General features: G+C 40.8%; 2 protein-coding genes across 13 annotated transcripts in view; one reads left to right on the forward strand and one right to left on the reverse strand.

Annotated features, from left to right (window-relative positions):
• The window catches only part of LOC133486330 (disintegrin and metalloproteinase domain-containing protein 23), a 56,770-nt gene that overhangs the window by 25,660 nt on the left and 3,185 nt on the right, over positions 1–27,925 (reverse strand). For 9 of the 12 annotated variants that reach the window (XR_009790993.1, XR_009790995.1, XR_009790992.1 and 6 more), the window contains 8 exons: positions 27,324–27,409; positions 27,100–27,242; positions 15,016–15,435; positions 14,278–14,489; positions 11,992–12,068; positions 4,343–4,406; positions 2,215–2,297; positions 2,037–2,100 (listed from right to left, as the gene is read on the reverse strand). Coding sequence is in view for 8 of the 12 variants with exons in the window: in XM_061791277.1 (XP_061647261.1) it covers positions 2,037–2,100; positions 2,215–2,297; positions 4,343–4,406; positions 11,992–12,068; positions 14,278–14,489; positions 15,016–15,091 (576 nt within the window). In the remaining 4 variants the exon portion in view is untranslated. Of the gene's footprint in view, positions 1–2,036; positions 2,101–2,214; positions 2,298–4,342; positions 4,407–11,991; positions 12,069–14,277; positions 14,490–15,015; positions 15,436–17,723; positions 17,979–27,099; positions 27,243–27,323; positions 27,410–27,925 lie in introns of those variants that run through there. The other 3 variants (XM_061791279.1, XM_061791281.1, XM_061791280.1) reach the window with 3 other exon arrangements.
• cmklr2 (chemerin chemokine-like receptor 2) lies at positions 19,683–24,500 on the forward strand. The gene is made up of 3 exons (XM_061791286.1): positions 19,683–20,017; positions 20,893–21,008; positions 21,090–24,500. Exon 3 carries the CDS (start codon positions 21,107–21,109, stop codon positions 22,190–22,192), a length of 1,086 nt encoding a protein of 361 aa, XP_061647270.1. The 5' UTR covers positions 19,683–20,017; positions 20,893–21,008; positions 21,090–21,106; the 3' UTR covers positions 22,193–24,500.

A 27,925-nucleotide genomic window follows, 5' to 3' on the forward strand; every position in this document is an offset into this window, starting at 1 on the left:
CAGTGTGACTGGCATAAAGCTTCTCAAGCTGGTGATCAACTGCAGTCGGGGACAGAAAAATGTCTTGCCAGGTAGCAATTTTAAAACGCTGTTCCAATGGCACCAGGTAGCAATTTTAAAACGCTGTTCCAATGGCAATCGGCAGTCCATGGGAATAATATGCTTATACAAACTGCAAAACCTAGGCTGTCAAAAGCTAATGACCTCACGTCTGTCTGAACGATACCTGAAACAAAATTGAAAAAAGTCTACAGTGACTTTCTTGTAATTTGGCCTTGGTTGAGGTCTGTGCGCTACTATGTGGCATTCGAGTACTGTTGTATTACTAAAACAACAAATATACAACCCCAATTCCAATGAAGTCGGGACGTAGTGTGAAACATAAAAACAGAATACAATGATTTGCAAATAATTTTCAACCTATATTTAATTGAATACACTACAAAGACAAGATATTTAATGTTCAAACTGATAAACTTTGTTGTTTTTAGCAAATAATCATTAACTTCGAATTTTATGGCTGCAACACGTTCCAAAAAAGCTGGGACAAGTGGCAAAAAAGACTAATGAAGTTGAGGAATGCTCATCAAACACCTGTTTGGAACATCCCACAGGTGGCCAGGCTAATTGGGAACAGTAGGGTGCCATGATTGGGTGTAAAAGCAGCTTCCCTGAATTGCTCAGTCATTCACAAGCAAAGATGGGGCGAGGTTCACCTCTTTGTGAACAAGTGCGTGAGAAAATAGTCGAACAGTTTCAGGACAATGTTCCTCAACGTACAATTGCAAGGAATTTAGGGATTTCATCATCTACGGTCCATATCATCATCAAAAGCGTCAGAGAATCTGGAGAAATCACTGCATGTAAGCGGCGAGGCCGAAAACCAACATTGAATTCCCGTGACCTTCGATCCCTCAGGCGGCACTGCATCAAAAACCGACATCAATGTGTAAAGGATATCAGCACATGGGGTCAGGAACACTTCAGAAAACCAATGTCAGTTAATACAGTTCAGCGCTATATCCGTAAGTGCAACTTGAAACTGTTCTATGCAAAGCAAAAGCCATTTATCAACAACACCCAGATACGCCGCCGTCTTCTTTGGGCCCGAGCTCATCTAAGATGGACTGATACAAAGTGGAAAAGTGTTCTGTGGTCCGACGAGTCCACATTTCAAATTGTTTTTGGAAATTGTGGACGTCGTGTCCTCCCGGGCCAAAGAGGAAAAGAACCATCCGGACTGTTATGGACGCAAAGTTCAAAAGCCAGCATCTGTGATGGTATGGGGCTGTGTTAGTGCGAATGGCATGGGTAACTTACACATCTGTGAAGGCACCATTAATGCTGAAAGGTACATACAGGTTTTGGTGAAACATATGCTGCCATCCAAGCAACGCCTTTATCATAGACGCCCCTGCTTATTTAAGCAAGACAATGCCATATCACATTCTGCACGTGTTACAACAGCGTGGCTTCGTAGTAAAAGAGTGCAGGTGCTAGACTGGCCTGCCTGCAGTCAAGACCTGTCTCCCATTGAAAATGTGTGGCGCGTTATGAAGCGTAAAATACGACAACGGAGACCCCGGACTGTTGAACAGCTGAAGCTGTACATCAAGCAAGAATGGGATAGAATTCCACCTACAAAGCTTCAACAATTAGCGTCCTCAGTTCCCAAACGTTTATTGAATGTTGTTAAAAGAAAAGGTGATGGACATGACCCTGTCCCAGCTTTTTTGGAACGTGTTGCAGCCATAAAATTCGAAGTTAATGACTATTTGCTAAAAAGAATAAGGTTTATCAGTTTGAACATTAACTATCTTGTCTTTGTCGTGTATTCAGTTAAATATAGGTTGAACATGATTTGCAAATCATTGTATTCTGTTTTTATTTATACACAACGTCCCAACTTCATTGGAATTGGGGTTGTAATAGTGGGCATTTGCACAGTTTGTGATGGTCAATGCTGCAGTAATAACATTATCAATAACTTAGCAAGGAAATAATATTATGACATGCATACTTAGCCAAGAACTTACGATTGAATGAGTCTGTTGTAGTGGCTCAATTAGATACACATAGGCTCCGTCGTCAAACATCCCACTGAAAAGGGAGAGAGGCCGCTCGATATTTGAGTCAATATTAGAGAAAGAGCTGAGATATGTGTTTGTGTGTCCCTAGATGGTGTGAGACGAGCTCACAATTCTGTTCACTTACTGCAGCCCGTTGCAGGTAGATAAGGCCACACGGGAGCCACCGTTGCCTCTCACCTGCCCGTGGTAGTAACAGTGCTCACCGCCCTGAGGGAGGAAGACACCGTGCTAATGCGGCATCACACCAGACGTAGTTCAGAACTAAAGCAGTCCAGCTCATGCGTTTAGTACCTAAAACTCTTGTGGGGATTTACCCAACCTATGTCACAATCATAGAAAGCGTCAATATATTATAAAAAGGCAATATAAAAGCAAGCACAAAATGTTTCCATGTACAGCATCTGAAGCAGCTCAGAATCAATATTTATCTCAAAACAGGATGAAAACAAAAAAATTTAAATAAAACACATCATACTCATCAGAGATGCTGTTTATTAAATGTATTAATGTGTGCAGATTGCTACAGACGTGTTTTGTTCGTCTAAGTTGGCTGTAAACAAGTCTTGTTCTGACTAACCAATCATAGGGAGAAAAAAATGCTGATGTCATCGAGGGACAACACTGATCAAGGGGGAAGATGAATTTGAAATCTGATTGGTTAAAGAAATAGTCCCATTGCTAATATAGTTTAAGTTATATTGGCCATCACGTCTGATTCTGAAGGCCTTGGGCATATTAGATTGACATCACAGCACATGGAGGCTGAAATCTGATTGGAAAAAAAACAATAAAAAAATCTAACATCCACATACTGTACACTTCCCGGAATCAGTCCAGCCAAGAGAAATGCTACAAAATGAGGAGAATAGACTGTTGGGCATAAATCAGGACAATTTAATTGAACAAATATTAGAATTTAGGTTGTAAATGTAGGCTGTGACTGCATATATACTGGTATGCGTGTTTTTCCAATTTTGCTTGTCCCTTTTTTGCTGCAATACCGTAATTTGGAAACCTCTGAAGATATAACAGCTTGTCTCGTAGATGCTTGTGTATGGTGCGGTTCCTCTGCTGTTAATAGGGATCGTGAATACATTGCAAAGTAGGTCTCGGTGCTATCTGTGACTCAGCTGTCAAGACGGGGTGAGTGGAGGACTCCCTTTCTTTTGCACTCTCTTTCTTTAGTTCGCTCTCATTTTACCCATCTAACACTGCACTGACGCTGCAGAGTACTTTCCCTCCCTCGTCACGTGAGCAGAACTCCGGCACGAGGCTGCAGGGGGAAGCGAAAGCCTGCTGATTCAGCTACAATACACACAGCCCATGAAGCCTGAATCAGCAGCCGCAAACGGCCCTTATCCTATTACCTTCTTCACTTCCACACGTATACAGAGGTGTATGCAACATCAACCGAAACATTTGGACCACTTGCGCAATCTAAAAAGAGACAATATTAGAGCTCTATCAAATATTCTCCTGTCACAGAGACTGTAATATTCTCACAATAATCTCAAACTTAGTATATTTGTAACATGCACAATGTACAGTGACTTGAGTTCTCTACAATTAACCAACCCTAGTTTGCAGTGGTGTAGAACTGCACTGCATCATGCGCTGATGTGTTTCTAATATTTGTGCTTTCCTTACTTAGCTACATGCAAGGAGTATAAACATCATTATGATGCGGTGCAAACTACCACAACGATAACAAACATGTTAACGTAATACCCCTCTTGAGTCAGTTAAAACTGAGCATGATTATCTCCGTAGAGGAGGAATGTTGTATTGGATCTAATTAGTTAGTTAGCCCTTTCAGTAGTGGCTCCCAAAATGTGGAACAAACTGCCCCCAGCCCCACGTTAGACTAAACCCCTAAATCATTTCTCAAAACCTAATTCTCCTTGGCATTCCCCAGCCATTCATAAATATTTGCCACCTTTGGGTATTATTTCTTCATTTCTTACTATGGTATTCCCTGTTTTATTGGTTTTAGATTGTTTTGTTTTTATCGTCTGTAATGTTATTGTTTTATATCCTGCGTGTCTTAAATGAATTGTACAATACTTTGGTCAACCCTGTTGTTCTTAAACATGCTCTACAAATAAATATTGACTGTATTGTACTGGAAGTGGTTAATACCATACACTTAATTTCCAACAATTCATCTGCCTCGACACAACCATTCATCCATCGTTCTATTCAACCATCCAGGACAACTCACATGCAGTACAGTATTCAAACATTCCCGTTACCTTTGATAGGACAGGTTTATCCCCCTTGTAGTGGATCTCAACATAATCTGAAGACAGCAAGTCACTGAGAAGACAAAAGATTAGCGTCGGTTAGGGAAGGAAGGACGTGACAATACAGCAGACTGCACGCAGACTTCACGTGTCTACTTTGTAACTCACTGGTATGGGTTCAACTCACTGTTAGCACCACTTTTGTTGACCTTCAAACTACTCAAAACCACTGAGTCACTGGATGAGAAATATTCAACCAAATGTACACTCACTGGCCCCATCCCCAGAAATACCTTCACTGTATGAGGTAGGATCAGACAAAAACAACAACAAAAATTTCTTGTATATCAAATCGATTTTCCCCATTGAAATGAATTGAAATGCGATTTAATCTGTTCCATCCCCTCAAAAATGGGGGGATGGAACACTAGTTGAAAATATGGTGACTCAAAATGACCACAAACTTAAAAGAATGCTAAAATGGTGGACGACTATGTGGTGTCACCTTCACCCTGAAAAAAAACGTCCCGTAAAGAACTCACTGTCAGTGTCCATTACCGTCACATACATTCAATCTGTGTGCTGACTTCGGAGAGAGAGTGCAATTTCAGCAACACAGGTGTTTTTTTCTCCCTTGAGTCGCCTCACAAATGAAAAAACATCCGCTTCTCCCAGGGAATTCAGCGGTGTTGAGGACCAAACAGATTACCTGACAGATTTTGTCCTGTGACACACACCGGCAGCGTGACATTTGTGAGTGATGCTCTGGACCGTGCCAGCAGGAAGTGCACTATTAGGAGAGGACGCTTAAGGCGTGAGAGCAACTCCTAAGTGAGGCGCTATTTTTAGCGTTACACACAAGGCATGGAGCGGAGAGTGGGCCATGCCAAGGAGTAATGGTGTGCGTGAGCATGGGTTGGAGGGCACCATTGAAGCACTTGGAGAGACGAGCCACCGGAATGAATGTGAGCATCTTGAAGTGTGCTTTTGTTGAACTGAGAAGTGTCTGAGGCACGCACAGGAGCGTCACAATGCAGCAGTAAGAGCAGTGAAGAGGGAGGACCAAAACGCTGCAGGAGGTTCTGATGTCTGGCACCACATCAAAAGAAGTGACACCAAGCACTGTCACGCCTGTTCATCATACCCCTAACACATGGAAATAATCTGCTCTTAAAAAAGATGAATGGAGATGCTTCATAGTAAGTCAGAACATTGTGCCCACTTACAATCCGCATCTCACCAGCCAAAACATTATGGACTGTACTCCAGAACAATCTCATGCACTGGTGTCAAACTCAAGGCCCGGGGGCCACATTCGGCCTGCCTCATCATTTTATGTGGCCCGCAAAAGCAAAATATGTGTCAACTTCCATGATTCTTGCTAAAATCTGTACCAAAATTTCAAATCCTCATCAAAATATCGTCAAGATAATCTTATATATTGCAAGCAGTTTTTGGTTACCAAACTCCTTTTACAGTAACAACAGTTGAATAAACTATTATCATTGACTTCAGATTTCAAAATCATAATCCATCAATTTGTTGTGTATGTAATACTATGATGACATGACACCGCTGATCTGAGACAGCTTTATCAATATTATGCTGTCATAAATATTATTACGAGTGGCTGTATAAATAGAGATGCTCCAAATGGTGGTACCTTGAGATATGAGTTTAATTTGTTCCGTGACCACGCTCATAACTCACAGCAATCATACCTGAAATCCTCTTTTCTATTGAAATGAACGGAAATGCCATTAATCTGTTCCAACCTTCTCCCCCCCAAAAAAAATATATTTTTTTTAAAGCACTCTATAGAAACAACATACTCCCGTGTTGGAAATCGGGCACATTTTTGTTTTTGACAAGACAGGACTCTAGAGTGCGACTAATTTGGTTGCATATGCTGAATGGTGCAGCAAAAAAACAAAAGAGTGTGTGTACAGGTGCCCAGTCATTTGAGGAAGAAAAAAACATTTCCGCAACCTGAAAGCACACACATGAAACCCATTGTGGTCTCTAAGCCAATCAGAGATAGTCAAAGGCAGAGACGCTCTGTCTGATTGGCCTGTGTAAGTGTCTGTGTGTGTGTGTGTGCGCGTGCATGCATTTGAAATGCGGGCACTCGCATACATGAAGCTAGGTTTTCTGACGGCGAGCCGGTAGCTGCAGGGTTACAGAAAATTGAGTGACATTAATGGAATTAAGTTCCAAAGCCTAACACCACCGCGACCATGTGGGAACATTTTGGTTGAACGCGGCCATCACGCTAACACCAACGAACTGGTATGTCGACTTAGTATGAAGCCGGAACAAAGACAACACAACTTAAAACCTCAAAGTGACAAAATCCTTTTTAAACACAACCATCCCAACTAATTTATTTAACTTGGAACAAAAAACACAGTGGGACATTCAGTCTGCTTGCAATTATGGAAGCCTTTACTCAACAATGCAAACGTGACAGCGTATGTGGCACACGTATGCTTACAATATATACAGTATAGTGTACTCACTATTGTAATAGATGCAGCCATTGAACATGTTGGCAAAGCAGAATTTATAGAAAGGCTGCAGACTTTTGAAAAGTAGTACAAATCTGGAATTAAAACAGGTATCTTTAATCTACTTCTTGTGTTGTTGTTAATATTGCTGCTTGGCACTTTTCTTAACCAAATGGAAACTTGACTGGCAGTATATTGCCTGTTAAGGCATTAATGATTGTTTATAACCCTATGCCAAATGTTTAATATTTGTTTAAGTGCAATTTTTGTGAACAGAGCCAGAGTCTGTTTTATTTATATTCTTTAGCCAAGCTATTTTATTTATTGTTCTACATTACAATGTAAATTCTCATTATTCTCATATTCTCATTCTCATTCTCATATGTACTTGCATTATTATGCTCTAATATCATTATATCAGTGGCATTAAAAAACGATACGATCTTGTATCGTGATAGTTTTTGGGAAAATATAGTCCTAAAAAATTTGCTATCGTGACAGGGCTAAACACACATAATATATTGAGAGCGAGCAAGCGCAATGGATAACCTAAAAATATTGTACAAACAGTATAAAAAATGTTTTTAAAAAGAGTAACTGTAGTAAAAATCTGTAATCTAGCGGGACCGCGAACCAAGAACCATGATCTAGCGGAGGATTACAGTATCTATATTCTGTGATGATAAATTGCAGGGACTCGTTGTTCCCAGTCGAGACTCATTGTTTATGCATATACATTAGTCTTGACATAATTAAATACAATTAAAAAGAATTAAACAGTTTTTTGTCTCACTGCATTAATTGAATGACCATTGTGCAGCTCTTTCTGGCGTGCTCGCCTTGGTCACCTTGGGGCCGTATAAAACAGAAAGATGGCTATACTGTTCATTGAGACTTTTTCTGAGAGAGCAGATGATGAGGACAGGGATGCACTATGACATACATCCAAGTAAGTATCAAGTATTATGAAGTACAAACAGTACGCATCCATCCACTTTCTCTAGCGCAAGTCCTCATTAGGGTCATGAGGGGCTTTTCCACCAACCAGCCCAGGAACTTTGAGTTCCTGGTAGAAAAAGGTTCCTGTGGCCCATGTGATTTGTGTTTCCATCGCACATATTAGTTCAGGGTATCTTAAGCAAATTAGGCTGATGTTGCTCAATACTGACACCTACTGGATCTAAAAAAAAAAAAAAAGAAACGCTGGTATTTCAAGCTTTCAAGTTAATGTCTTAGTTTATATCTTAATCTTGATTTCAAATATTTGTTATACCCTTAAAATCTAATCCTTTATCCAGGTGAGGCAATTGAGAACTGATTCACATTTGCAATGCCAACCTGCCTGCAGACAGTCTTTGAGGTAGGGAGTTTTATTATATACAGGTACAACAAACTTTTCAATAAATTGGATTCTATTATTCTATTTTATTGCGATGACATACCTAAATAAATTGTGCGACAGAAGCTTGCAGATAACTATAGATGTGATTTATCAGCTGGAAAATGCAATCGGGACATGAGCCTGAAGCCTTACACAATTCTACTACAAATTTGAGAACAATAAATCACATCTATAGTCATCTGCAGGATTCTACATTTATTTATATAGTTATTCAAAAAGACAAATTGTTTTTATTCAGGCGATTAAAATTTTCTTCAGGCAAGTTCTCCAGGTTTAGGTTTTATGGACCTTTTATTCACCATGTGCTATGGTGTAATGGAATATTTAACTTGTTACTCTATCACATTGTACAGTTTGTATATGTGTTTGCTTCTGTTTTATTCTGCTGTCTGGAGCCAGGTTGGCATTGCAAGTACCTTACCTGGATAAGGTTTAATAAATAAATAAAAAATACATAACTTCGTGGACAGCTCTTAGTCAGTTGTTAAATACAGCAGCGTGAAGTATTTGGTATCTGTAAATGAGTTTGGATGAAGAAAAAAAAACAGACTGTACATTGCGAATATTGATTAGTGAACGTGTAAACACAGACAAAAAAGATGGGCTTTATTTCTTTGTCTTGCACAATGGCAAACACGGCATTCTTCCACAGGCTGGAGGAGCGAGCTCCTGCCTGGGAAGGTTTTTTATTTGTGTCCCCCCGCGACTAACTGGATTGGACCATCAGACTGTCCCTGCCAGCCAGCTTCACGCAAGTGTTCGTCTCCTCTGGCCCAGCCGAGGAAGACATACACGCCCACTTGGGCTCAGACCTCCGCTTACCAAATTGGCCAGCGGCGGACCTTGCCGCCGGGGCGGCAGCGGATCTCGCCGCTGAGCCCGTGGGGGCGGCGTACCTCCTGGCGGCAGACTTCCCCACAAAAGTCCACCACCGTGGCACGCCGCCGAGCCTGGCTTCGGCCCGGCGACATAAGCTCGGCGAGCACAAAGTTTGTCCAGCCTGCTCCTTGTCCACAAAGTGCGTACAATGGCGGCTCTGTAAAAAAGTAAACGCCTGCAGAGGTCTGTCAACCAATCGGCGTTCATCAGCACAGCCCGCTCCTTCAAAGAGTTCCTGGTAGCTCTCACAAGACCCTACCCGCCAGGAGGAGCGAAATAATCCAGGGGGAACCTTCCGTACCCTAGTAGTTTTTTTCGGTGGGGAGACAGGGGGAACTCAAGCTACCAGGGAAGTTCCTGCAAAGGTTCGTGGGGTGAAAAAGCTTAACCTGTTTTCCAGAAACCTTTGGTGAACACTTTCAAAATGGCATGATCTGTGCTTTCTTTGAGTCTCTTTGGATTAAGGTTTTTGCTTAGAAACCTTTCGAGTGAGATGAGTTGTTCGAAGTCTAAAAATGTTGAAGAAAGGTGCCTCTATGCAACCTTTAACCCATCTTTAGCATAGATAACTCCTGATCAACCTTTATGGAAGGCAATGAGATATATGTTAACCATAGTCCTTTACGGGAGCAATGTTTAAAGCAACAGCCCACCGACAAAGATTACAGATTATGCGAAGATGCTCAAGAGTTTCACGCTAAAGATTTAGGTCAGCAATACTCACTGTCGCGTGAGGACATTGGTTAGGAAAAATATACATTCATGTTCGAGAGAAAGCACCTATTCATCTCAGCTTGACTCAGTGATGTTTTCCACAAAAGGTCAAGTAAAGGTGGCATAAAAGGTTCGGAGATTTGGCATGTCTCATGTTATCCTCCATGAAAAAGGAAGCAGACTTCTAACAGTGCAGCCATGGCAAAGATCTGAATTATACAAAGTGCAATAGTAGCTAAACACTGCATTTTATTATTGTGGCTGTACTTTTCCAGTGTTGTAGCATAATGCACTGCATTATACTGAGATTTGTTGGTAATATTTTGCCAGTTAGCTAAATGAGGTGTCCAAAATGCAACCACTATGTATTTATTAGGAGGCCAGAGAATGTTTTTCAGTTTACACTCTCAGATTAATTTAAAAGGTAAGCAGATGAAGTGGCAGTCATTGGCACAGTGCAGATCTCCTTGTACTGTATATAGAGAGGGACTGTTGCAGCTTTAACAACAAGCAGAATTCAAACTGCTCTCTCTCTCATGCGCACACACACAAAAAAGCTGAAGTTAGCATCTCAAAGATAACCTGCAGGAAGACAGTATGGGCATGAAGGTCATCCTGTACTTTCACTGTCTGAATGTACAAGATGAACGTTGTCTGACATTACTCAAGATAGATGATGTCAGACTTCTCAGAAGACAATCTGTCACCTACAATGTCAGAGCATGTCTATGATGGAGAAAAAAAAAAAGGGAATTCAGACCCTGCATCTAAAATGGACCTATCTGAGGCACGATGCTCATATACAACGTGTGTGTAATTTTGTAAAAACCCTCCTTAGCAGTTTCCACGTCATCAACAACAATGCAACATTTCTGCAATCTCTCCATTATTGGCACAGCTGCAGAAAAGCACACTTCGCCTGCCTCGTGGGATGACAATTATTTGCTGGTGTTAAAATAAACCGCCACTTCCTCTGTGATTTGGAAGGGGTTACAAATCAAGCCACTGCCATAGTGTGTGCCAGCCTTGATATCTGACTCAGCCATGAAGTCTGTATGAAATTACCATATTTTATGACAGAACACAGCTTTAAATCACATTAAGAGCCACGGGATTCAATTAGCTTTTCAAAATCCTTTGTACACATACACATTAAGCTTTCACATATGTAGACTGGCAACTCAGTGAAGGAACTGGATCAATATCATTGAGTGTCCAGAGCCTCATGTCTCCAAACGGGACAGTGATCTGCAGAATGTCTGTCTCCATGCTCATTTTGAATCAAGCCAATCAAAACCTCATTAAAGACCTGATCTTTCCAAAACGACACTTGTCTTTGTCTGAAGCCTGCCATCTGAAAAAATATGAAAAGAATATTCTGCAGATTGCCAGGTATCTCCGGGAATATCATTCATTACCTTTGACAAATGTTATTCCATTCATCAAAATAAAAGTTTTACTCAGACTGCATTTCACAGCCTGACCTTTTAATTGTGTTTGTAGCACTGCTTAGGATTTGTTCCTTTGTTAGTAAAATTATGCAAAAACTACTATGGCAAATAAAAAACAAATAAATGAGTGGAGGGGCAGGGCACTGTTTAATTTGTGAGTATTTCTCAGTGCCTAATGCATGAATCATTCAGGTATACGCAGGGACTGCACATCTTTGGTAATGTTCAATTTGGTGCTAATCCAAATTAGGATTGTTCAGGAGGTTTGCAATCCACTGAGTTCCATTTTGTTGTAAATGTTCCTTCATCAAACAGCTAGCAATGCATCCTTACCTTGGGTCAACTCAGTATAACTAGTAGCTCAGCTACTTCACCATAGTGTGGAAAGAAATACTACAGTGGCACAGCTACTAACCATCCAATCTCAACAGTCGATGTTGTTATGGGAGACATGCTCACACCAAAGGGCAAACCACAGTCTGAAAATTTGTTATGACTGACAACCACAGTGGCTAGGATTTAGTTATGCTGTTACTGGCATTGGGGTATTTGTTTGTCTTTGTGTCAGCATGAATGTGTAAAGGCTTGGACACAGTATGTGTGGCATGAATTAACACTACTGTTTTATATTGTTGGTCCAGGTGCACTCTCGGGGTAATTACACTTAAAAAAAAAAAAAAACATACAAATTAAGAGACGACTTACTTGTTCAGGGTTAAATCCAGAACAAATCGGGTGCCGAACGCTTCTAGCTGGAAGCTGACCTGAGCAAGGTGGATCGCCTGTAGCGGGAGAAAAACTATTAAGTCACTTCTAAATTTCTGCTGTTCAAATAGTACAGCAACACCACTAAATTCAAATGCCGGAGTGCTACTTAAATTTGGAATTCAAACAACATTTTCAGGGAAAGACACACCTCAAGAGCCGCACGAGTTTGAACCATTATGGATATCACTACAGTGCAACCAACATCAAAGCATTACCGGGAAGTCAAGCCTGAAGAAGACGCCAAAATGTCCACCAACCACCGATAAACGCTTAAAAAAAAAAAGACTCCAGCATGCCACAATCAAGTATCCAGCGGTATTGGATTATTTCAGTGCCATAGTCGTTTGAGACGATGCAATGTTAAACCAGGACTTCACCGCCTGGCTCAGTAGTAAGCAGAAGGAGCAGTGAGTCCAGCGACGCTTCAGAGAAGGTGCCATGGGGTTAACTGCTAACGTTAGCTGCCAACTGGCTAGCTGATATGCCGACATGTCAACATGATTTTATGTTTTAGGGGTTAACAACACTAGTGTAAAAGTTAATGTAAATAATGTTCGTGTAAAAACAAGTGTATGCAAGGTGCATCTGTGACACAACCTTTATTACGGCCTCATCATTTGTTGTTAAAATTAAGACTGTTTGAGGAGTGTTTTATTGTTTAAACATATCAATTTTACAATGGTTGACTTATATTGCACACTTTAATGATCAAGACTGTCAAAATATTTCTTAAAACATTGCCTGTACGCTCGACCAGCGGGTTCCAATGTAGGTCACTGTACTTTAGCTTAAAGTCCCTGTATAGTGAAAATCAGTCTTCTAACTTTGACATACACATGGGGAATAGTGTTATTAACCCTACCAAATTTGAATGATTAAAAAATTAATAAATAACAGTTTTTTAAAAATGAGGCTTAAAAATCGTTAAAAAAAAAAATCATCAAGCCATCCGCTGAATGCACGAAACCATGCCCCGGTAAAAAATGGATGCGAATTTGTCTAGAAACCTTCTTATGTCCACATATTCATACATGTTTTATCCATTAAAATACAGTATGTCTGCTTAAAGCCTCCAGTGGCTAAAATATATCCCACTGGCTCTTTCAGAGGGCTTTCTATGCCGCAGGAAGAGGGGCTAGCCAAGAGCTAGCCTGCAAGCGAACAGGCTTCGGAGGCTCCTCACGGGTGGTAGGCTCATCCACGTTGTCATTTTCAGGGTGTAGGCATAGCTAGCAAGCTAACTGCACACCGTAGTGGTACAAACTGGCCTAGTAATAATACCCGAGTAATTCGCAATTGCGTCAGACAACCACTGATGTGAACGAAGGCGCTCAAGTTTTTATATAGTGGGGGAGGGGCAAGTCATACCGGACGCCCCAGTGTGTCGCTGGGCGCCGTTTTAGCCACGCTCAAAAAATGTCAAGAAAACTGAAATTGCGAAGAATAGTTGAAAGCTATATCTGCACAATTTAGTGATGTAGTCAGTATGAGTAGAGTATTTGGACTTTTTCAGCAAATATCTTCACCCATGTGTAATGTATTTAGACATAATTCTCTGAATTCATTTTACAGATTCTTTAAAGGCTACAATAAAACTGTATGGGTTTTAGACTTTGAAATGTTACTGTTAAGAGTTTGGAACATACAGTAGCTCTATCGTTTTCAAACAGTGCAAATAGGTAACGTCTAAAGTCCAATAATGAGTCACATGGAATACTTGGTGTAGGTACTAAGAGGGAGTAAACGCCCATTTCTGAGTCTCACTCACACAAAAAAGCAAATCAACGTCCCTACAGAGATGCAATGATTTGTGATTGGGGCGTTTTGTACATACTGTGTGACACTTGACGTTTACAGCTTTGGAAAAAAAAAAAAAAGGCTTGCGGACACGGCGCAAGCTCATGGCAAACACTAAGTGTAGCTTGTACCTTGACAGAGAGAGGTGGACTGCAGTCCTTGTTTCTGATGGTGTACAAAGCTGTAGATAAGTTAGGTATCCAGTCCCCACTGGACAACGCAAACAGATGTGGTGAACGAATGACAGATGGTGGTTCTGCTTGGGTGCAGCTTTCTTCTGCACCACACAGCATGACTTTCGGATGCTATTTATGTGCTTGGAAAACAGGATCGCAAGCTTGTGAGATGGGCTGATAAGCAGCATGCGGTGAGATGATCTGCTGATGGAGGCAAAATATAATCTGACTCGGCTCTGTATTTGCCTACCTGACCCACTGTGGCTTGGCTCCTGGCCCGTGTGTCCAGGTCACGGTAGGCACTCTCAGAGTCCTCGTTTAGGTAGTAGATGAGGCGGGATGGGTAGGCGATCACCTGCTGGACCGCATGGTGGGTTGTGTTTTCCGAAGCAGGTGCTGCAGTCGCCTGTTGCTTCACCGGCACTGCGTCCCTCTCAACCTTGTCCTCCGCACTGTGAGAAGCTGCGAGAGAATTGCACACATAAACACCTGAGCCAGCTGTCAACCTCGAGTCCTAAACATATGGCAAAGGGGTCAGCGTGTCACTGCAACACTTTTTGGGGGTTCCAAGAGGCAGCAATAAACTTGTAGCCAAAATTCCTGGTGGGATGACTTTTGCAGCAAATTATTATTCATTTGATTTAGGATGTATATTTCCAAAAGCGCCCAATCACCTCTTCATGTCACTCAGCTTCAAATATGTCAGGATCACAATCACTCCTTAATATATGTGAACATATTTTTGATACGAATGCGGTAGCGTTTTAGCACAGGGAACAAAGCTGGCATGTTTTAGTCTGCCCTACACCAGCACGTTAAAGTCGCACCTATTTATTTATATATATATATAGAGAGAGAGAGAGAGAGAGAGAGAGAGAGAGAGAGAGAGACAGAGAGGAGAGAGAAAGAAAGAAAGAAATATAGATAAACGCACGGGAGGCAACTGATTACACGATAAGCAAATAAAAATACAGCGCTTCGTACGTACCGGATGACGCTGGTGATGCGGGAAGCAAAAGCGTGAGGATGCTGACGAGCAAAGTGTCCAGAAATATCAAACGCATGATTCATATTTGATAACTGAAATATCTCGATATCAACACAACAAGGTAGCGTAGAGCAGGGAGGTGCCGATGATCAGACTGATGGTGAGGATGAGGGGGGACGCTTTCTTCATAGGTCCGGGAGGCACTGGACTGCTGCTGCAGATGATGATGATGATGATGAGAGGAAGAGGAGAGAGAGGGGGGGGGGGGGGCAGGGAGAAGGCGGCGGCCAAGCAACTACTGGAAGTCCATCGGCAGACTCCTCGATGTGCACGAACAAGTCCTGCAGGGGCACACACAGAGACAAGCCGGAGACAGGAAGTGGTTGCGCAAGATGATTCAATGAAGGACGAATGGGTGATCTGGAAAGAAAACAGAGAGCCACTCAGTCTCCCCCAGATGAACTCAGCACAGTCAAAAATGCCAACACAGGAAAAAACAAATGGAATATCCTAGCCTGATCGCAATCCCCATATACAGGTGCATCTCAATAAATTAGAATAGTGTCATGTTAATTTAGTTAGGGAGTTGAATTCAAAAAGTGAAACTCATATAGAGATGCACTACACACACCCAGAGTGAAATATTGCGTTATATTTTTCAATATATATGTATCATTTTGATGATTACAGCTTACAGCAGACAAAAAACCCGAACTCACCATCTCTAAAAACTAGATTATGTAAAAAAATAAATCAAGAAACAATGAAATATATTTTTATTGTAGAAAGTAGGCAGAAATTTGCCATCTGAAAGGTATTTTCCCCAAGTGCTTAATTAATCGATTTATTGTATGAGTACTGAAATAAATGGACTGTACTTGTATAGAGTAGTGGTACCTTAACTTATGAGTTCAATTTGTTATGTGACTCGGTTCGTATCTCATTTACTTGTGTGTGTTTTGACTGTCTTGTTCAATAAACGGCTGAAAGTGCATCGGCAACTGTGGCTCTCTTTGTCCACATGTGAGGGTCTTACAGTACCTCCTCTTTTAACTGAAGTCGGCTCATATACCTCAAATTTTGGCTCGCAACACAAAAGGGGGGAAATCAACCTTTTCAGTGAGCTGGAGCCTATCCCAGCTAAGGTTTAGGAGAGAGGCGGGGTATAACATGGACTGGTGGCTAGCCAATCACAGGGCACATATAGACACACAACCTATCACATTCACAACTATTGGCAATTTAAAGTCTTCAATGAACCTAACATGAATGATTTTGGAATTATGAAGAAGCCGGAGTACTCGCAGAAACCCACACAAGCGCGGGGAGAACATGCAAGTCCACACATGAAGGGCAGAGCCAAGATTTGAATCCCAAACCGCAAAACAGTGAGGCAGACATGCTAACCACAATACACCCCCAATTACTTTCACAAGACACATATCTGATGTCACTGCTAAACACCTGAAAATAAACAGCATTCACATCACAACTCAGGGAAACGACAACATGGAAGTGAAGTAGCAAGTATCCAGAAATTGGACATTATAAAATGGAAGGTTGCGCAAAATGGAATTAGAACAAAGTTTTCATGAAAAATGTATGTCACATTAGCCCTCAGTTCAGAGCACATAAAGCATGAGTTGCTTTTTCTTTGTCTTTTTGTCCAGTCCAGTCCATTTTCTGTACTGCTTACCCTCACTAGGGTCGTGGGCGTGCTGGCGCCTATCTCAGCTGACTCTGGGCGAGAGGCGGGGTACACCCTGAACATTTTTTTTTTTTTGCAATATGGCACAGTTGCCCTATTTTCTACAATTCAAAATACTGTACTATTGCCATGTATCATGCCACACTCAATGCATGAGTTGGTGCAAGACACTCACAAAAAACAATGGAAGACAATTAAGGTCTCGTGTTTTACTTCTCAGAATGTGCATGTTGGTCATAGAAATTTTATTTGCCAGGAGACTAAGGAGAGCAAGAAAACAGACTGCAGCAGCAAAGTGGAGATTGTGGAGCATATGACAGCTGTGTCCAGAGCTATGGCACAGCAACTTGGTTAGCCACGGTGTCCATATTTTTTTTGTCATTCTTAACGGTGTATCCTCACATTTCAAAGGCACTGCAATTGCGAATTTTCTCGACCAATCAGCAACTTGCAGTGGTTTTTGAGACCCCTTTTCTATGTCTTAGCTGACCACTACAAACAGTACCTTGTAGTATGCCTTAAAGTTGTTTATGTTGTTGCATCATAAACTTCAACATCACATACTCTATTTCCTCAATCCCCAACCACTTTAATCTGACAGTGGAATATTTTCAGGAAAGACATGAAATATGGATCATTGCCATAACTTTGGAGCAAAGACTAATTACATCACAGACACAGTTCTTTCCTTGGACGTAACAACAACTCAATTCTGATCCAGACTATAAAAATTATCTAAACATAGTCATACACAGCCTAGTGCCAAAATCCTTACTCAAGGCTATGACTGCTTTTCAGAGAGGTCACTAATAATGGAAACACTCAAACAAGGCCTCCTGGTTGTCTGAAGAAATAAAGAGCAATGATACATATCGTATTAAAACTATCAATATTACTACAACATAAGCAAATTGGGCTACTACATGGCAAGACCTGAAAATTATACATACTGCACTATTACATATGAACATAGTAGAAATGTTGAAACAACAGCTCTTACCTGATACTATGCAAATACACCATCCAACATTGAAAAGCTCTTCTGTGAACAGCATGGATTTAATGTTTCCATCTTCTGCAGATGTCATAAAATAATCTCTATCCATGCCTTACTTGATCAAGTTATGAAAAAAAAAAATGTTGCATTCCAATTTTTTTCCCCGATAGCAATGTTAGAAATTGAATAGACCACAAGAATGATTTGCGATGCACTACAAAAGCTCTCAATGGAATCTACCAGGCACAGCAGATGTACAGATTTGCCTGTTTGCGCAAACACTCGTTCGTCTCTTAGCAGAGTTCATGGGCCTGAGTCACAACTTCCCCCTAGGCCCAAAAAACATTACCGAAGCTAATTTATATGTACACATTTTGCAACATCATAGCTGCTCTGTATTAAATATAAAACTATTATTGGTAACATTATGCAGTTTGAGCATTTACACTTCACTTAAATATGGAAAAATAAATGTAATTAAATAATGATTAAATTAAAATGAATTCCACATAAAGTTAAACAAATACTGTACATAAATGTTTAAAAACATTGAAAACAGTTTTTAAAGATGAAATGCAAATGTATTCAACTTTAAAGTTAAATACAACTGAATTGTACTCAGGCAGTGATTATTTTGCATACCACTAGAGGGAGGCCAAGTACTACTACTGCTACTGGTGGTTGTGCCACACTGAGAATCGCAGCTATAGAAAATGGATGGACAAAAACAACACCTGCTGATAGATCTGGTGGGGCACTGCCCCTTGCCTCTAATGCAGATTTGACATCGAATTTGACCCATTTGTTGTTAAAAGCAGCTTTAAAAAAATAAAATAAAAATTCGCATTGTGTGACGATGTAATTAGAACATTATTTTTCAAATTGGCAGGCCATCTGGGGGGTGTGGGGGGGGGGGGGGGGGGACTTGAAAGTTGTAGATTGTTTATCATCAGCTTTCTTTTGGTAAAAGTAATAAAAACAACACATTATAGTTTTTTCAGTCATATTAATCATATATATTCATATCTATATTTGTTTGGTTTTAACTGTGGTTGTTGAACTACAGCAGGGGTGTCCAACTCACTTTTGTCATGGGCCACATTGTAGTTACGGTTTACCTCAGAGGGCGGTTATGACTGTGAAACCATAGAAATTTTTAATCACCTCATCATATTATTACATGTTCACAACAAATTGATGGATAACTAGTTTTGAAATCATAGGCCAAAGATAATAGTTTGTTCAACTATTGTTAAAGTTATTATAAAAAGTGTTTTGGTAAAAAAAAATACTTGCAATATCTCAACGTTATGAATTAATAAATATGACAATTAAAAATTTTGGTACAGATTTTAGCAAGAATCATGGAAGTTGATGCACATGATTTGCTTTTGCGGGCCAAATAAAATGATGTGGCAGCCCCCGGGCCTTGAGTTTGACACCTGTGAACTACAGTACTGTTTAACCATCAAGTCAGTTTAGCAATTTAGAATGCATTTTTGTAGCTAAGCAGCAGGCCGCGCATTTTTCTGACTGTGAGAGTAAACAATTTTGTGTTATTTAGAGGGAATATGCATACGTTTTAGCGTTTGAGTCACTTTTAGAAAGTTGCTAGAAGTTTCCGCACAACTTGTAAAAGTAGCTACATTTGTTGCTAGGTGCTTTTTGAGGGGGAAAAAAGTGTAACTGAGAGTCCAGAATTTAAATTTCAGCATCAGAAAAGCAAATATTAAGCAGTGCACTCAGTGCTGCTTGCGTGCATAATTTACCTTATGAGTGTGCAGCCAAACATGTGTCATTTTATTTTAAAAGCTGCTCAGAAACGCAACCTACTAAATCAGAGACGCGAGGAAGATGAAAAGGGACTGTGCACGCTTGGCTCACGCATAACATTTGGGAGTGCCGTTAAAAAAAAAAAAGTGCAACATTCTGTTCCTCTGTGTTTATTGAGAGAGGATCGCGTCTGTGAAGAGCAGCCAAAGCGCCAATGAATGAACACATTCTTGTCGGCGCGGGCGACCAACAACAACTTTGCTCCCCTCCCGTGGTTCGTGTGTGACGCGTCCGGCGGGGCACGCCCACTCGAGCCACACATCTCCACGCAAAAAGGAAATCCTCCGACAAAGTAGAGTTTGGATGGACTCGCGGAAAGAGAGCACACAGGCTTCTGGAGGGGGACGTTTAAGGACGAGATTTCGTAAAGAGGACGCCAAAGGGGGCCAACGTTTTTCACCCGGCAACTGTCGCTCCTTGGATGTTCGGAAAAGGAAATTCTCCACGTGCGGCTTCTGTGCTCGGTAAAATCTTGCCTAAATCCTCTAAATACACAGTACAGCGTTGTTATGTATTACTGACAGCATAATGCGTCTTTTATGAATGTAAGCAGCCTCATGTATTATCTGAGAATTTAAGGCAATGTAGGACTTAATCATTTATGCACGCTGTATTGATATGCTGTCAAATAGTTCACTTTCCAGTAGTTTTGACACAAGCGATCATTTAACTATATATATTTTTTGAAATATGAAATTTTTTTCATTCTTTTTCAATCACACTTTTCAAAGATATTTGATTTATGAGTCCTTGATTTGTTTTTAATGCCATATTTCTGGTCCTCTATGATGTTCATTTTCATAATCATAATTTTGAAACAAAGTATTTTTTTCCACATAACACTGCCCAACTGAATTATTCATAAAATGATGACACAATGAAAACAGGAATGATTTACACTATGAGAAATAGAAATAATTGTGTTCCTCAAGATAAAATTAACACTAATATGCAGCACAAAGTATTATTTGAGCTCCAATGTAACTGTACCTTTTCCATGTCTAAAAAGCCAGTGGTATTTATTCAAGTTGTAAAAGTGTCATGAGTACAAACGGAGTAGTTTGAGTGGGGAAAAAAAAATGCAAAAACATGTTTCTATTTCTAACTAAAATACAATGTGCAAGACTTGTGACCTTGGTAGTGCTTTCAACTTTTCACCCTGATAGTTGACTGCAGTGGAAGAGTAACTTGCACAACTATTATTGTCTCCCCTTCCAAAAAGTTTCTTAACCATGCGAGAAGAGAATGACTCATACACTTGTGGTTCCTGCTGTCTCTTCTGTCAACCATGTCACTTTCCGCAACGTTGACCCAAATGGATGTTCATATTATGTTCCAGGCTTATCCTGGACACACCCAGGACTCACTTCAACACAGGAACTCAATGAGGGAGGGGGAGCCTCAGTTCCTGGATCATTTTGAAGTATAGCCAGTTGTGAGGCAAGAACTCAGCAGGTAGGTTCATCAGAACACCTGGATGATTCTTAACATAATCTCCTTAAAGGGATGGATCCGACCATCAAATTTCCCTCACAGGTGATCGCCACACAGCGATGGACGACTCCGGAGAGGACTATGGAAACTACAGCTACGACTACTACCTGGAGTATGGTGACATCGAAGAACTTAAAGTAGACCACAGGCAGAAAGAAGCGATGCACATTATTTCTGTCGTCATCTACATCATTTCCTTTGTACTGGGTCTGATTGGAAACGGGACTGTGATTTGGGTAACCGGATGCAAGAGCAAACGGACTGTCAACAGCGTCTGGCTGCTCAATCTGGCCTTGGCCGACTTTGTCTTTGTGCTCTTCCTCCCCTTCTACATTGACTACATCCTGCAAGACTTTCACTGGGATTTTGGTGTCACCATGTGTAAGATTAATTCTTTTGTGTTGGTCATGAACATGTACGCGAGCGTTTTGTTTCTTACAGTGCTCAGCGTGGACAGATATGTCTCATTGGTCTTTCACAACTGGTCTCAGAGGTCCCGAACGGTCGCTAGAGCCTGGCTCACGAGCGCTTGTATATGGGTCACGGCCGTCATCATGAGCTGCCCGGCGCTCATCTTTCGAGACACGGTGCGCTTACACGACAAAGTGGTGTGCTTCAACAACTTCCACATACAGGATGGACAGTCAGCAGCTGCAAAACACATTCTAATAGTCTCCATTCGTACAACAGTGGGCTTCCTCTTGCCGTTCTCTGCTATATGCGTGACGGGCATTCTTCTGACAGTGAGGGTGAACCAATCGCAAGGCTCCGTTCACGTGTCTAGCTTCACCAAAACAGTCAACGCCATGATTCTGGCCTTCTTTTTATGCTGGGCCCCTTTCCACATCTTTAGCCTGATGGAGCTATCCTTACATTCCTCGCTCTATCTACATAACGTGCTGAAAATGGGATTTCCTCTGGCCACCAGCTTAGGCTTTTTCCATAGCTGCATTAACCCAGTGCTCTATGTGCTTCTGGGTAAAAAGGTCCGTCACATCCTGAAGCGTGGATGCCTGGACATAACTAAAAGCTCACTAAGAGAACTCAGCCAGTCCGTGTCGGCCACTGAGATGGAATCTGTGCCAGGAGCCCCTCCCGACCAGGACACTGCACCAGAAGAGCCTGTGGCCTCATCAACTCTGTGATTGTAGCTGTCACCGAAAACATCCAAAGACCGGCTAGTACCTTGTACACATGGACACTTAAAGGCTTATAACAGTTAACAGTACCCTTCCACCTTAGTTAGTTTTTCCACATGTGCCTTAATTGGACAGACAGTGAACGTAAAAAGTCTACACACCCCTGTTTAAATGCCAGGTTTTTGTGATATAAAATAACGCGACCAAGATAAATAAATTTGAAGCTTTTTCCATCATTTAAGGAACCTATAATTTGCAAGTCAATTTAATTAAAAAAAAAAAAAAACTTTTCGAGAGGGGATGTAAAAATAAACAACTGTGTTAATGCAGTTGCACAAGGGTACCCACCCTCTTATAATTGGAATGTGGCTGTGTTCAGAATTAACCAATCACATTCAAACTCGTGTTAAATGGGAGGCAGCACACATCTGTCACTATTTAAAGTGCCTCTAATTAACCGAATAGAAATTTTAGATGTTGTAGTAGGCGTTTCATGTTCTCGCAGATGTGAAAATGTTGTGCTAAAACTGACTAGTATTTGGAACTGTTCATAATTCTTTCCAACTTGACTAAAGGCTTATTTATACTCGTGCGGGCGGCGACCGTGCTGACGTCACTGCAGCTGTCCCGCGCGCAGTTTGCCTTTATACTCGAGCGCAACCCACGCGCGCAGTTTTGAAAATGTACTGCAGTTCCCTCCAAGCTGGGGGTGTCGCTACAGCTGGTATTGGCTAGGACAACACAGGGTGGAATTTCCTCTGCATTTTTTGGCCATTTCCGGTAGCCCTTTTTATTTTCCTTTCCGTAACAAGGAACAAAGCAACAACAATGGCGACCGTGGAACAGCATCTGCTAGAACAAATGGACCTAGATGACCAGATGATACGTTTTATTATGCCGCAAAATCGATCAAGAAGGCGGTGGCGTCTGTGTTACATGGAACCAAGGGGAAGGCTGAGTACATCATCACAGCATGTGACTAAAACGGACTAATCACGAGAGATGATCTCTGCGGCATTCTACGCGCAGAAACAATTTTTGCCGTGTGCACGTCAAGTGACGCAGAGGGGCCGCGCGGGCCTATGTGTCGGTCACGTGATGCAATGCGGGCGTTAACGGCCGCGCGGGAGTATAAAGAGGCCTTATGGCCCCAGTTGCAGTTGAAGAAAAACAGCCCCCTGGGTGTGCACATTTGCGCAACTACATTATTTACGCTCTTTATTTTTACTTTACCCTCTTGTAAAGAAAAAGAAGAAAAAATTGAGTTGTCCAGGTTATAGGTTACAGTAATGGTGGAAATAGATTTTAAATTATTTATAGTATCTTGATCTCATTTTTTATATCACAAAAACCTGGCATTTCAACAGGGGTGTGTAGACTTCTTATATCCACTGTCTGTCTTCAAACGACAATTACTACATACACTACACTACAATATTCTGTATGAAAAATACAGTTACTTTTAAATTGTGTAGTCTATACATACAAAGGACTGTGAGGGCCACACTGCAAAAAAACATGTTACCAAAATTAAATCTTCACAAGAATAAAGTTATTCGAATGAGTGATTGTCAATTTGGTTTTGTTTGTCAATTGTTTGACAAACTAAAAGCAAAGTCCAAATTGACAAGAACCTCAACAATCCTAATCTTAATACAGGTATACATACTGTATGCTTGTAATATTACGACTTTATTCTTGTAAAATAACTACATTACTCTTGTCATAGTAAGACTTTACTGTCATGTTTTGACTTTATTGTTGTAGTATTACAGTGTTTAACAGTTTGGCCCCACCACTTGACACTACTCTACAATAATTTTACTACATTATTTAATGTCTTTCACATAATAAACATTTCAAATTCATCCTCTCAACTGTGGCCTTCTGGATTTACATGAACTCTGGGATATTACAATCAAATATAGAGCAACTAGAACAAAACTTTTAGGAAGCTTTGTGTTGGATGCTTATTTTTTTTCTTTACTTTTTTTTAAATTAATTTTGCAGATGATGAAAAAATAAGTTAAGGGTTTTTAATTTTGCTCTACATAACTCTTACTTGAGAAAAGGATGTGATGATAATATATAATAGTAGTAGAACGCAAACTGTTTTTGTTAAAATGTATATTTGCTGCTAAACATTATTTGTAGAAATGTATAACATATATATTCCGCTTAATACATTCCAACTAAATAGCACCTTATTAAATGTGCTCTACTGTACTTTGTTGTTGTTGTATTTTACATTGTTTGTCTCATCAGAGTGTTTGGGTTATGTCATTAAAGCTTTGAACCTTTGCGTCCAAAATGACATACACTTCTCCAGGCCTGCAATTTAGACAGGACTATGACTTCAGTCCAGATGTGCCTCTGTTGTTTTTTCTTTCCATACAGGCTGTGGTGCTTACAAATTCAGCCATTTTTCTTTTAAATACTGTTGAACTTTGACATACAGTATTAACAAACCAAATGTCTAGACAGTATCCCCAGGTTCTGGACTACTTTTTGATGATTTTGTCATATTTTATGGTGCTGGAATAATGTTTGATCATTGTGTCATATTTTTATTATTCTTCAGTTAATTTTGGGGGGAATTTAAAAACATCCACATTTCTTCACTAATTCAAACCATTCCTACATAGTAATGGTCAGCTTGTTCAGAACTCATTTCACATTCCACAAATTTCGATTTTTTTTTGTCTAAATTCTCCTTTTTTTCCCCTACAAAAAAAACATGCAAATCAATAATAGAATTGTTTTAAATTCACCATTTATCAATATCAACCAATTCAAATCTATCTTCAAAATAGTCAACATTCCCCCCAAAAAATACACTCTTTGAAGAATTCCACCATGAGAGAATTTCAAAGTAGATACATACATTTCAAAGTCAATGTCTTGACCGTTTCAAACCATTGTAACATCAATTATGTTGCAACATGATATTCCAAAAATTCCTACATTTAAAATAGTCCACATTTTCTGTGAGAAAATGACGAAATTAATGGAAACATTTTATAAATACAACTTAACTTCTCAATTTTTCACTCTATTCAAACCAACTTCATTACAAATTTCAACATTTTCCTCTCTAAAATTTGTTTTTATTAATCTGGGAGTTTTACCATGGGAAATGTAGAATTCTTCAAAACGTAAGAATTTTTGGAATGTTGAATATATTATCAGTTCATAATGTTAAGACGATGAAGATAATATAGGTGTCCAGTGATGCACTCCTGCCTCTTCCTGCACAGTTGCCTGTAGTGAGTCCAAGTTATTTTACAGAAGCATTTTTTAATCAAAGAGGACTCGACTGCAACAAACAATGGTAACAGTATGTCACTTCATAAACTCACTAATTGAGTTGGTTTTTGACAATGCACGCCTTTGTGTGTCTGCTGTGTGACCCATTTTGTGCGTGGTGTGCAAGATGGGGAATATTATGAAGCCCTTGTCACTTTTTTGCACACTTGCCAGCCACCTCATTTTGTGCCATGTAACTTGTAATGAACACTTTTGGCTTCTAACACAAACATGCTGTGAAGCTGCTGATATATTATCACACTGCGTTATTAATTATTATTGCACTGGACTGTACAGTACCCAGAGACTGCAGCTACAGCAGTAGCCAGGAACCCTCATGAGGTGTTTGTGGTCACTCGATTAGAATTTTTTAAATTTTTCCCCATAGGATTGCTATTGATGTTTTTTTTTTTTTTGCGTCCAGTGGCACAACTAGGATATGCATCATGGCAGTGTACAGTAAATAATAAAGCAAATGCATTAAATTGGGTAACTTCTGATCAAATGTGGATTAAAAAAAACGGCTATGTTTCAGATATCTGCCAATGCAAGTGCAGCATAAACGGACAGATCAGGTCATCAAAATACAGCGATCGGTGACATATACACATCCGCATATGCCTAAAAAACACAAACTAACAAACAAACAAAAAAACATCTGCTGTAACTCTAAACTACACAGGCTGCATAGACAACTAAATATGATGTAAATATGCCACATTAGAGGTGTTGAGCTCATTAAATAAGCAAAATAATTGCAGACAGTGGCCAGGGGAGAAATGTGGAGGTTACCCTCATTTAAACCAATTGAGGGAATTGTTAAACGGTATGTAATGTTTAATATTTGGTATTTGGAAAAAGTAAGGGTGCGGCACGGTGGACGACTGGTTAGAGCGTCAGCCTCATAGTTCTGAGGACCCGGGTTCAATCCCCGGCCCCGCCTGTGTGGAGTTTGCATGTTCTCCCCGTGCCTGCGTGGGTTTACTCCGGGCACTCCGGTTTCCTCCCACAACCCAAAAACATGCATGGTAGGTTGATTGACAACTCTAAATTGCCCGTAGGTGTGAATGTGAGTGTGAATGGTTGTTTGTTTATATGTGCCCTGCGATTGGCTGGCAACCAGTTCAGGGTGTACCCTGCCTCCTGCCCGATGACAGCTGGGATAGGCTCCAGCACGCCCGCGACCCTAGTGAGGAGAAGTGGCTCAGAAAATTGATGGATGGATGGATGGATGGAAAAAGTAAGGTTGCAGACTTCACACTTCTGCTTCCATGAACGCCTGTCTGTTGGTAGAAACTGTCACATGTGCCTGGTGGCCATAGAGATCTTATTAGGGCTTTTCTTTTTTTTTCCCCCTTTCACAACAGCACAGTGAGATGACAGGACCTGATGGAAGATTTTCATGTCGGCATTGTCTGGGAATGTTAATGATATACAGTACTTAATGCCCACTGGCAAGCCGTATGTGTTCACTTGCTTGCCCTTGGGAGACCAGGATTCAGTTTTTACTGTAGTCTATATTTTTGGTTTACATGTTTTGTTCAGGCACGCTGGTTAGAGCGTATGCCTCACAGTTCTGAGGAGCGGGGTTCAATCTCCAGCCCCACCTGTGTGGAGTTTGCATGTTCTCCCCGTGCGTGTGAATGGTTGTTTGTTTGTATGTGCCTTGCGATTGGCTGGCAACCAGTTCACGGTGTACCCCGCCTCCTGCCCGATGATAGCTGGGATAGGCTCCAGCACGCCCACGACCCTAGTGAGGAGAAGCGGCTCAGAAAATGGATGCATGGATGGATGGATGTTTTGTTCAATGAGTTTCTACTCAAGTTTTTACTTTTTCTCTCCAGGTAGAGTGAATCCGTTGATGATCTGGATGCCGCGGGTAGAGACACTTGCGAGGTGATGTGTATCTTTCCACACCTAAAAGAGGATATCAATGAGGAGTGGATCTCAGACAAAACCAGGTTCTCTTTTAGGTTCTCAAACTGTTGCATGTTATGCTTGAATAATACAGAACCTTACTTGCCTTGGTCCTGGCAGTTTTTTTTTTTAATTGTTTTTTTTTTACTCCATTATCGGTAGTATCTACCCCGCTTAAGCTCCCAAGTCAACAAGGTGACGTACGTAGGCGTACCAATGGCTGATATCCTACTTCCCAAAGCGCTATATACTGAGAAATGTAACACCTATGTGAAAAGACAGGGCTGTGCGTAGCAGACCAGGGTGGTTGTTACTCTGGAAGATCGTGACAACTATAGCTGAGGTGAATTACTGCTCCAGGTGACTTTGTTTTGTTAAAAGTAGAATTGAAAAGTGTATATTTGTGTCATTTAAGCTCACTGGAGCGTCTCTGACCAATGACACCCTGGATGAAATCTACACTAGACTAGTGCAGGTTTGGGCAATTCTGGTGTGGTATGATGACTTTGAGGAGGT

Source organism: Phyllopteryx taeniolatus, chromosome 12, assembly GCF_024500385.1.
Source record: "Phyllopteryx taeniolatus isolate TA_2022b chromosome 12, UOR_Ptae_1.2, whole genome shotgun sequence".
Classification (NCBI taxonomy): domain Eukaryota; kingdom Metazoa; phylum Chordata; class Actinopteri; order Syngnathiformes; family Syngnathidae; genus Phyllopteryx; species Phyllopteryx taeniolatus.

What these genes read in the sequence shown, in the direction of transcription:
- cmklr2 (XM_061791286.1), top strand. Translation starts at nt 21,107, where the DNA reads ATGGACGACTCCGGAGAGGACTATGGAAACTACAGCTACGACTACTAC.